General features: G+C 40.0%; 2 protein-coding genes across 2 annotated transcripts in view; both read left to right on the top strand.

The window, feature by feature from the left end:
* itga10 (integrin, alpha 10) overlaps positions 1 to 12,253 on the top strand; it is a 370,978-nt gene that overhangs the window by 311,775 nt on the left and 46,950 nt on the right. The window lies entirely within an intron of this gene.
* crabp2a (cellular retinoic acid binding protein 2, a) lies at positions 2,045 to 9,227 on the top strand. Its single transcript, XM_087812448.1, has 4 exons — positions 2,045 to 2,230; positions 5,145 to 5,323; positions 5,748 to 5,864; positions 8,702 to 9,227. The coding sequence occupies exons 1-4, from the start codon at positions 2,149 to 2,151 to the stop codon at positions 8,750 to 8,752; spliced, it is 429 nt and encodes a 142-aa protein (XP_087668574.1). The 5' UTR covers positions 2,045 to 2,148; the 3' UTR covers positions 8,753 to 9,227.

Here is a 12,253-nt window from a genome sequence, read left to right as displayed (position 1 = left end):
TTTGATTCAGCGGCATTTGTTGATGCTAATATGCAAATGTGCACGGCCAACGGCTGAAGATTAATTTGTCCGACTCTTGACAGCTTTCTTTTGGGGCCATTGTGTCACCTTCAGGCGAGGGGCATGATCAACGACCACTCTTGAAGAGTTATCCGACAGACCACCGAGGCAGCAGGAAAAGCTAATTGATGTCCTTCTTTTGCCTTCAGTGATCAAGTCAGCGACAAACCACGGGTGTGAGGAAATATTGATACAACTTTAGCGTTAAAAAAAATATTCTGGACTGTTGAATATTATGTTTCAACTTTTAAATCTTTATTATAATTCTTTAATGGTTTATATCTGGTCCTACAGGAGTCATACAGAAATTCTGGACTCAAAATGACCACCATGCCTTATTTGTCCTTAATTGTGCGTGGCTACTCCATTAATAGTTGTGCTACATTCCAAGTCTTATTCCAAGAAAGGTTTTTAAATAAATTAGAGCTCTAAAAATATTAAGTAAGTAAGTAATTTATATTTAGCAAGTTACAGCGTTTTTAAAAGTGCTAGGTACTTTTAGACATTTGAAGCTTTCACGTCATGCCATTTGAATTTTCCATTTTAAATTGTTTTCGCCTTTTTCTTTTACCCTATACAAATCCACAGGCATCACAAAATATAGTTTGTTTTTTTCTGATAACAATTAACATGCACATATTCACAACGTTTGTTTGTTTTTATCTTGGTGATGACTGAGGATGAGAGGATACATATGAGTCCAGCAGCCTTTTAAAGCTGATGTTTGAACATATTTTGGTTTCAAGACAAAAGCAAGTAGTTACTAATTGGTCAAGAGTCATGTGGTCTGTAAATTGGAAAAAACTCAAATATATTCGTGCTCCCACAGTATCACAGTATCACAGTGTGTACCCCTAAAGCCCAATTCTGTCAAAAAGAAATCCCTCCTACAAACCCTACTGTATATGAAATAAACTGCAGAGGAAAGATTCACCTTCTCGTGGTTGGGGCCAAAGGGAAACTAGTGAGGGCACGCTGCGATTGAGTCATGGTGTGTGGCCGTGCGTGTGCGCGGATGCGTGTGCGTGCAGACGACGGAAACAATGTGAGCAAAGTTGTGCACATCAAACGGAGCCGCCGGGCACGAAGAAGACAGAGAGTTTTTTGGGGGGGCCGCGGAGATCCGTGCGTAAAAACGCGCATCGCGTTATCGTGCGTCAATCCTGCTCGTCAGTCCTGCGTCATTGTCGGGGGGAGCTCTGGCCGAGAGTCAACGCCAGATATTGGGGAAGTTTATAAGACCCCCCTGGTGTCTCCCTCCGGTCTACAAGTCAGTGTCGCCACGGTTACGCGCGCTAATCCAGCGTGCAGTGTGGCGGATGCGATCATCCATCAAGAGTCAATAGTTAACGTCGGCTTTGTCCCGCTTCACATCCATCATCGGCCCCTGCGTGGATCACGCATGCGCGCGTGTGTGTTCTCCCACTCTACCTCCGACCCCGCGGGGGCCCCCCTGACCCGGGCCCCGCTACTCCCGACTCTGACGCGCTTTTCCCAAAAACCTCCTTCTCTTCCGTTTGAGCAGCAGGGGGGCGCACAAGTCTCTGTGCCAGTCTCACCTCTTTATTTTAACCCCACCACGCCCCCCCTCTCCCCTCGCTTCTGGACTTCTCTGACGCGGGAGCCGTTAAATGGGGAGCCCACCAGTCGAGGCCAGGAGCTGTATCCCATTACCACCGCTTTTATTTTTATGACACCGCGGCCAGGAGACTCGAGTGAACTTGGCCCCTCGCGAGCCCTCTCTCGGACTGCGTTTGCGTCACTTTCATGTGATACAAAAAAAAAAAAAAAAAATGGAGCGTGTTTTTTATTTTAATAGGAGAGGCGTGACTTGTTTCCGGCTGAAGGTGTGGTCAGAAGTTACGCACCGTCTAATCTAGTGGCCCCGCGGGGCGTGTCCCGGGAAAAACGGGGGGCGTGTCCCGCGTCAAATAAGTACCGTCTCCCTCGGTGCCGTTCATTAAGCAGCAGCTCATAATGAGCACCGGCTCACAACACATCTGACCCTCCATCAGCCCGGGACCCCCTGACACTTCACCTGCTGCACAGTTTTTTTTTTTGGAAGAAAGAACCCCCCCATAAAAAAAAATGGAGCGCAAAACCCCTGACTTCTCCGGGAACTGGGATATGAAGAGTTCTGAGAACTTCGAGGAGCTTTTGAAAGTCCTGGGTAAGTGATGGTACTCTAACGCCATTTTTTCCTCTTTTCTTATGTGGGGCAGAACAGTAGCGCGTCTGCCGCGCACGGGCAGGGGGTCTTTGTCATTCTGCGGAACCCCAAACCTCCGTGCTTGGCCCTCAGCCAGCCTCACTCCTTTTTTTATCCTTTATCCGCTTGGCCTCTTCAGCAAACACAATAGAGACAAACGGCCGCGCATCTGTCTTAAATAACAGCCTCTAGTGTATAAATGTATAGTGTGTGTGTGTGTGTGTGTGTGTGTGTGTGTTGCACTGGACCATCTCCTTCGCTACAGTGCAGAGCGCTTGCATGATGTGAGTGGACAGTGGAAACACCTGCTGCTCAGAGACTGCAGGGTTCAGGCAGGACGAGCTTCGTTCAGAATCTGATTCCATTACGAGCAGATTCACATGAAAGGATCTGACAGTGAACACCTGGAATTAATATCTGGCATCTATAAACCTGACAGTCATGCGAAAATATATGGAAGTGTGTCATGGTGGGGGAGACGAGCAGGTGTTAACAATAGATAAGGATGTTTTTTTCTGTACACAGCAATACAATGAGACTCAAAATAAGATTTAAACATTTTTAAATAAAAATAAAATCTGACACTTGAGGGATTGGCCCCAGTAACCCTGTTTTTATCAAGTTAAGACAAACTCTACATCAACTTTATTTTTCAAAGGGAATGAATATTACATTTAATCTAATTTCTTAAAGATAATTCCACTCATAATCCTATTTATACATCACAGAGAATAATCTGATTATCATCATGTATTTATTATTTGCTGTATGCTCAAAATGTATATATACTTATTCGTTTTTAATTAAGTTAGCATAAATTATTTTATTCTTAAGGCGATAATATAAAGCACATGTTTCAAGTAAAACAACAGTCTTTGACTACCATCATAAATTGGCTCCCGTTGAAGTCCAAATTTAAAAATAAAATACATTTTAAAACATTTGAACCCATTATATAGCACTGTCAGCCTCTGCTGCAGCACAACCTTTAAAACATGTTATAATAAAACACAAACTGAACTCTGAGGATTGTGGCAAAGTCATTTCTTAATCGAACATTATTAGTAATAATGCATCATGCATGGTTTATTATACTATAATCCACTATTTAAATGCTATTTTAGTGAACTGTAATTGCTGTTCTTAAGCAACACGCCCACACTGGACACGGCATTGCTTTCTAATATTAGGACTGTAATTATACCATTCAGGATTTCCATGAATCAAAGGCCAAATGGAAAATATCTCCACCAGAAAAATGGACTAAAAGCTCTGCAGACAGAGAGAACCAGATGTGGGCGCATCAGAAGTGGCATGACTGACAGAGAGAAATGGCCTCTGATCCCTGGTGTTAGCAAAGGGCAACACACAGCTGGAAGTAACCTGTCAGCACCCACCCACCTCCTGTTTCTCTCCATCCTCCCTTCCCTTCCTCTCGTCTGTTCTCCTCACCTCTCCTCCTCTTATCCCAAATGCTTCCTCTGCCCTCTGACCTCTGATCCAGACTGTCTGACACTGTGTTTCCCATCTTGGTGGATGTGAACAGTATGGTCCCCCAAGTTCTAATTGTGGCACCCAAATGGTCCACAGACTGCTCTTTGAATCTAAAGGTCTACCCAGTCGTTTCATCAAAGATCATCAATAGCATTAACAAGTTGTAAAAAGGACGTACGGGAGGATTTGGAATTCTTCATTGCTAATGTACGTAAAGATAATAATGTATGAAATCAAATAAATGGAAATGAACATAAACTTGATCTTAAGTCACAACGTGAAGGCTCAACCTAACAAAAAAACGGTAATATTTGTATTATTAAGCCCTGGAAATACATGAGAAATTCATAAACCAATTCATATGAAATAATAAAGCTTAGTCAGCTGGAAATGAATCCTACATTTTTAAGTTTAACATATACGAATGACAAAAACCGAAGTTAAATGTACATAAACAATAAGGTATGATAATGGCATTACCTAAGTGACCATGCATTAATGTTAATAAAACATTAATAAAAAATGTTTATTTGTTTAAACGCTAATCTTGTAGCCGCCAAACAGAATTAGCATTTATAGATTAATTGTTTTATTTTATTATTCTATTCAAAAAGAATCCATTTAACCTTATATAACAGCTTTAACCACTTCACTGCATTATGGGACTTAAGTATTGATGGACTTTAAACCATGCAGCTGACAAAAAATGGCCCACTAGCCTCGAGTTTGACATGTAAGAGTGTTTCCCCGAGCCCCTTTTTCCTTATGCACAGTTCACAAAACATATTATCAGTTTAATTAAACAGAGCAAATATCATAAAAAACTAAAATAAAGTTTTTATGGTGATGATCTGGAGTCGAACAAAAATCCAAAAGTAGGATAGAAACTCTAGCAGATACTTGATGATTAAACCGGCGCCGTCTACGACGCAGCACATAACATCTGTGTTAAATACAGTAGAGACTTGTGCTGAATGACGCTGCACTTCAGACTCTGTGTATATTTACCCTTGTTGACAGGTGGGAATGTCTATGAGGTGAGGAGCATGAAACCCACCTCACTGGCAGACGCACACAAGTACACACTTCCTATCACACCGGCGAGAGATCTTCACACGGCATCAAGAGACCGCTGTCCCTCGACTCAACCGTCTTCCTGCCCTTCCTTGACACAACCAAACCCTTCCATGTTTGACTCCATTGTTCTCCGATCGTTCCCGATACTGGATTCCCCCAAAAGACACTTAAAAAAACATTCCAATCCTGGCATGGTGTGAAAAGATGACCGGGCGGGATAGCAGATGTTGTTGGCCGTGATTTATTGCATGATCTCATCCTGTTGCTCTGACAAAAAGATCTAATAAGCTTCTCCCTCTCCCAGGTGTCAACGTCATGTTGCGCAAGATTGCCGTGAAGGCGGCTTCCAAGCCCTTCGTGGAGATAACGCAGGACGGGGAGACGTTGTCCATCAAGACCTCCACAACAGTGCGGACCACCCACATAACCTTCACCGTCGGGCAGGAGTTCAACGAGAGCACGGTGGACGGGCGCCCCTGCACGGTACACCGCACGTAATATTCAGGGTGCAGGGTGGACGAGGAGGGTTTTGTACAAATGACATCAGCCTGTTTGATTTGGCGGGTGTCATATTTGGATTGATAGCATATCTGGTCTCCTCCCTTGGCCTCGTAAGACTGGACATACTTCACAATCCAGACACGTTCAACCTTCTGTCCTCCAAAGGCTCCCCCTGTTGCCTTCTGTCCCTCCCTAATTTCCCCCTTGGCTCTCCCCATTTTCCCATCAATGATCTCCAGTTGGCCGTCTCCAAAGCAAACACATACAAGAGGCCAGTACGTCACTTCTAACAACAGCCACGTTTAAGTTAAAACATCTTGGCCTTGTCCTTGTTATCGTTTCTGTGCTTCATTTGAACGTCAAAAACCATCCATCTCTAAACAAATGTTTTTCCTTCTGTACTCAGAGTTTTCCTCGCTGGGAGACCGACACCAAGATCAGCTGTGAGCAGACTCTTCAGAAAGGAGAGGGACCGAAAACCTCCTGGACTCGTGAGCTGACCAATGAAGGCAAACTGATCCTGGTACAAAAATTTTAACTTTAATTGTACCATACAATTATAGTAGCGGTTGCCGAATTTGTCTAGTGCATTTAAAGGTCAATAAAAAGAGGAGCTAAAATTGATAGATAAACAAAATGTCTATGTATTGAACAGTCCATATCGGACCCTCCTTTAATAGAAAGAAGAGAATGAAATAAGTTAGTTTGTTTCAAAATATATGAATTGTTGACCTCGTAACACAAGAGAAAGTTTTTTTTAAAACTATCTAAGCAATCTTTGTAGTAGGCTGAATAAAATCTATAACTTAAATAAAAGGCAAAATCTATTATTTATGAGACTCTCTATATCTTGATGAATTCCTTTACCAAATGCATATCTTTAACATCAGTTTTATCCATATTTTTACATCCATAATCTCTTACCCCAATCTAATCCTAAAGACTGACATCTTTATAGGTCAACATGAACAATAATCGACTTGGATTTTTCTATATTTGGTCCCTGGGCCATGAGTTTGAGGTATAAAATTTGATTACTGAATTACTGTTATGAAACCAATTCCAAGTCACGGCCAACTAGGAGAGGCTGTCTAGTTGACTTTGGACCAATGGTGGAGTTCTGGTTGGACCGAATGATGATTTTCCAATGGAACCATGGCCATTATTGGCTAATAAAGCTCACTTTCCCCAAAAGTTATTATTATGCAAACTCAGAAAAACTAAGGGATTCATCAAAAAAAGGGTTATTCATTTCTCTGTGTGGGTCAAAAGTAAATTGTATATACTGTTAGGACCCAAGCTATGAACCCAGTCTTCAAATATGCCGTGAAAATCCAAAAGGCAGCCACAATTCCCCCCTTGGCTAGGATGTTTCTGAGGTTATCTTTATTTTGATGCACTTCCAATTACTATTTAACAATACTTTACCCATCTAAAGGAATTTAAATGTCAATTAATTGTTGTACCATTGAAGAAGGTTGTGGATTTCACCCTCGGGCTTTGACAAAGCAAACAAGGCTCACTGAAACAAAGCAAAAGATTCAAGATATCGAACCAGCTGCCTGAACAAGTAGAATCCAATGTAAAACAGAATCTTGACAAAACCATGAGAAATCATTTTACCATGGGTCCAAATTAATTCCATGTAAAGCGCCTAAAACAAAACAAAAATGTTGTTGAAGAAAAACCGGCTTATTTCAAAGCTCACGATAAAGCTGTGGACAAGATTTTCCCACATTGGGAAAAGCCAAGATAACCAACAAGAAGTTTTCATTTCTTGAAAACAAATATCCACCGAGACCTTCTGAAGGTTCTCATATTGCAAAGGAGCAAGAAACAGCAAATGAAGCTTTATAGCCAGACGACAGCTCACGGCACAATTGTGTTTGGCAGCTTCTACATCAGCCTGATGTCAGATTGTAACATCTGGGAAACAATGAAGAACAGCTGCTTTTAAACTGATGGATGAAACAGAATAAATAAACGGACAGAATAAACAAATGCAGAAATGTTTGGGTTCACGACCTTCAATGATAAATATATTGTTGCGAGTGTCTTTGAACAAAACGCCAGAGAGAAAGATTGTTTCTCTCCTTTTCTAATAACACAGCTTGCTCACGTAACCCTTTTCATATTTGCTTTGACTTTGTGTGGGAATTCAAACATCCTGAGCCACATAATGAATATGAAAAACTCATATTAAAACATATAATTGCAGCATGCCACAAACATAATCTTGTGGGAAGCCAAATGTGTTGGCATACACAAGGTAGCTGGTTCACAAGAAGTCAACAAGTTCAAAACAAAAAAAAGAAAAAGCAGTGGTATGAGGAAAGATCTTGTGATTGTGGCAACTCTACTGCTCAACTGAGCCGCCGGTGCTTTCATTTGTACAAACCGAGCCGAGATAATTCACATGATTCTACGGAAACACAAACTCTATCTGTTCTCACCGGACACAGAAATGTGAGTTGTTATTTTGAATTAGGAAGAGGAAGATTATGTAGCCAGGACGTGCTACTTGTTGTATCCTATTACTGTCTTATTTAAACTATTTAGAAGCGGTTATTGTTAAAGACATTTTAACAGAGATTCACAGACATTTCTTCCTCCACCTTAAAAAAATACTCGTTTCCCATCAGTGTCCTGTATCAATTATCTAAAAGCTATTATTGCAAAAGGAATTTTACAGAAGATACAAATATTTTCACACTATAACTTTTATCCATTATTTTAAATACATTTTATTAAAGCTTTAAAGATTTTTCCCACTCTTACTTAAAGGAAAAGTATCCCATTATGGTCTTGTCTCAATTTTTAAAAAGCTTTTATCATTAAATCACATTTTAAGGAAGATGATTTCTCGCACACTTATTTGAAACTGGATGCTTTACTAGTCCATTAAAACCAATAATAAAATAAAAAATATATATATTATTCAAGCTATAACATGTTTCTTGATACATGCACTGGAGAACTTCCTTCATGTCGTTTTCAATTAATTAATTAACTTTTAAAATATCATAAATGTTCGAGGAGATATGGCAGGTCAAATGTGAAAGCATGGTGGTAAAAACATAAAGCTAGTTTTCATAGAGTAATCCTACCACATGAGATATTATGGCGCCAAGCATTGCTAAAGTTTAACCAGCTTTTGTTTGCAAATTGGTAGTTTTATTTACAGGCCAGACTTTTACAGTCTCCATAAACCGAACCAAACAGTAGATGGATTTCAGTCCAACCACAATTCATGCTTTAAAAAAGTTCTACTTAAAAAAAAAAAAAGTTTGGCCAAAAATGCTACTAAATTAAACCCATTTTGAGGATCTGCACTCATGACGTCCACTCTTCTCCCCACAGACCATGAGAGCGGACGACGTGATCTGCACCAGGGTCTACGAGCGGCAATGAACCACAGCACTTTTCTTCCAGTCTCCTTCCTTATTCTGCATCACCACTATTCCCCGGGTCAGAGCTGGAGCTGGGAGACGGCAGCGAACCTTTTATTCCAACATAGATTCACTATGTGATGTGTGTGGTATCTAATTTGTCACATATTTACTCATCGGTCTTAGCTCATGAGTTATTATTATGAGTGTGTGTGTGTGTGTGTGTGTGTGAGAGAGAGAGAGTGGATGGGTTACAGATAAACTGTAATGTACGTGTGATATTATTGGCTCGTCCACATTAAGGTCAGTTTTATTGGGCCCCTTCATTTTGTAGTTCATTTTCGCCCCTGCTACACAATCTTTGTACTTCACACATTTTGTATTTATTACGACACCTGCACGTTCGGTGCTGCCAGTGTTTTTACTTTGTGTCTCATTGGTATGAAATGTGAACATCCCAAACATTTTCTATAACAATAAAGCACGGTCATAAATCAGCTGGTCCCTGTTTTCTACTTAAGCGTCTGGAATGCATGGAAGCATTTAGCAGTGTGTATGTTTTTATGGTTTGTGTGTGTAGCTGGGGAATATGCACACATTAGATGGCACCATCTTATTTTAGGCTTTCTGTCAGCTGTCTGCAACTAGAATAACTTGTCTGTTACTTCCCTGTGCGGCGTTCTCTCCTCCGTCCCCTCCCCTCTTTTTCACTCTGCGTCAATCACTCGTTTTCCACACGATCCATTCCTGGCCTTATACTTGTTACCTCACCAAACTTAGAGGCGGCAAATGTTTCCATTTCGCCAACTGTGCACTTCCATCGATCGGTCCATTTGTTCCGTCACTGGCACTCGAAGGCACGAATGAAGATCTGTTTCCAATAAAGACGCCAAAAGATTCTCTACCATTTATTTTGCTCATATTTCTTCAAATGATTTCAACAGGCCGTTTGGCTTGAGGGAATAATAAAATATTTCTATGACATTTGCTCAAATACTTTGTTCCTATATTGAGAAAACAGAATAATGAATTTAACATGTGCATTTTTATTAGTACATAACCAATACTATCTCTAGTGCTTTACCCTGTTAGTTTACGTATCAAACAAACACTTGTGGTACTTTCGTATAAAAAAACAATTGAGAATCTGAATATAAGAAACTTTAAGTCTTCTGCAGAATATATGACATAATTAAATTTTAAAAAGCGTCTAATGTTACCTTTGCAAATGAGATTACGTGATAATCTGATCTTTCTTTTAGTAAAATATTATATAGTGGTATGGTAAAAAACACAAAAATGTATTTAAATAAACCTTCAGGAAATGTTGATAATGACAAAGAAGATAGATTGAATGTTGGTTTTGTTCTGAAGTTCCATCTGGATTTAGAAAGGGTTTGAAGGTTTCTTCAAGCACTTTGCTTCTAAAAGCTACAGAAAGCTACACTTAGCTCTGTTAAAAAGTAGCGAGTAAACCAAAAAAGTTGACTAAAACACAGCTAACAATCAAAGCACTAAAATAAAAGAACTTCCAAGTATCGTAGAGACAAAATGTATTTTTACCATTATTGTAACAATTTTAACATTTTATGATACATTCAATTGAATATTAATTTTTATGGTGTGTTTTCATAAAGTCCAGTATAATTATCTCCTTGGCGAAGGTATGCATTGTCTCAGTGCCTGTTGTTTTTTCACTTTAACTCAAGATCAGTGGAAAGGATTGAATGACCATCTGTCCACAGACTGTTGAAAGACAACAATCTTAATTATCTAACAGTTTTTTCCCCTTGTTACGAAAACATGTGTGGGTTGGAGCGTATCCCAGCTACCAAGGTCAACACACTCACATCTACAGACTCATACACACAGATAAATATGGATTCTATACATATATGAGACTAAATGGTATTTTTTCCTGTAGATATTGGACACTTACTGGAGTAAATAAGGAAGTCTTCGTCATTTATTATTGTTATTTTAACTAACATTTGAGGAATACAAAATTGTAAAAAGGAGCCACTTTGCTCATGGTTTTGTGTGCTTTGTGTATGTGAATAAATAATTCATGTTTTCTTTTTTTTATTATAGAAAATGGCCCAGGAAAAGTGGTTCAGGAAAAATGTAACAGCTAACTGCTAATAGTGGACCTGATCATTCATAAAATAATTGCATTTAAAGAAATAGAGGTTGGAGATACGCATCAATGAAGTGATTTATTGTGTAAAGAGAAGTATTTTCGAAACTCGTGAGCATCATGTGAGCAGTGAAGCAAAAGTGGCAGATGATATCGTCACATCGCCAGGGTCATCTTGTGACTACATGTTTTTACAACTTAATCATGTTAGAAAACTTCATTTTAATGATAGATTTTAGTCTTAAAATACATTATTTTTCACTTTCTTTCTCCAATTTTTCAACTGGCTGTCACCAGGTAATTTCAAGAGATTCAGAAACGTCACTGCACACATGAACTTGTGTGAAGAACCTGTAAAAAAACAAAACAATCCTCAACTTGTCCTGGGACACCGAAGACGTTCAACTTGGTTCCCTCCTGAAGGTCATAAACCACTAAAAGATAATAACTAGACCCCAAACCCTCAGCCTCAGAAAAAGGAAGTCCCAGACTGACAAACCTTCACCCTCACACATGCTGCTGGAGCATCTGTTGTTATGGTTACCGAGCGAGGTGATGAGACGAACGGAGGTCGACTTCCGACCGAAGGTCCGTCAAATGGCCGGAGAGTGTCAGGGTCAGTGGGCGTGTCTGCGACCGTAGGAAATGCCGAACTGATTACAAAGTACAGGCGATTGACAGCAGATGTGCTTAACAAGGAGACGTTTGTCGAGGGAGTTGCTTAAAAAAACAGATGGATGACCGAGAGATTTGTCAAAATGGAAAATAGAAATATAAAACTCTACCAAAGTTATTCGATACATTTTTCTTTAACACATTATCTATTTTATTCCTTTTTTTCTGCCCTACAGCTGCGGGTAGTTACAGTGTGACCCCAATAAAGTCTCCTCCTCTACCTCCTGCACTAATAAAAGGGGTAAATAACTACCCCTCCCTCGCTGTTTATTACCCCCTGGGGCAGTAAAAGGCAGCTGTCTGGCCCCCTTCAAAATGCCCGGCCTACACTGGACCCCGTAAAACGCACACACACTCACACAGCAAACTAAAAACACACATTCTGGGAACCCTTCACACGTACCATCAAACACTGGCACTGTACACGCAACTCGTAAAAAAAAAAGGGTGCTGTGGCACAAAAGGTGGAAAGACACAAAAAACATGAGCCGAACCTCAAACCCGACATCGCCACAAGAAGATCAGTGTTAACAGGGAAAAAAAAAGGAGGAAAAAAAAGGAGAATGTCTCACTTCATTAACGTGCCTTAACTGCTTCTGACCACTTTTTGAGCAACTTTCTCAAGTGAGGGGGTTGTATCAAGGAAAGAAATGTATAAAGATTCATAATATTTACTAAATTATGATTATTAGCGGCATTGAAAAAGTAGTC

The sequence above is a fragment of the Callionymus lyra genome, chromosome 17, assembly GCF_982586985.1.
Source record: "Callionymus lyra chromosome 17, fCalLyr1.hap1.1, whole genome shotgun sequence".
NCBI lineage: Eukaryota > Metazoa > Chordata > Actinopteri > Syngnathiformes > Callionymidae > Callionymus > Callionymus lyra.
Note: the sequence above shows the minus strand (reverse complement) of the source record. Positions and strands in the feature narration are given on the sequence as shown.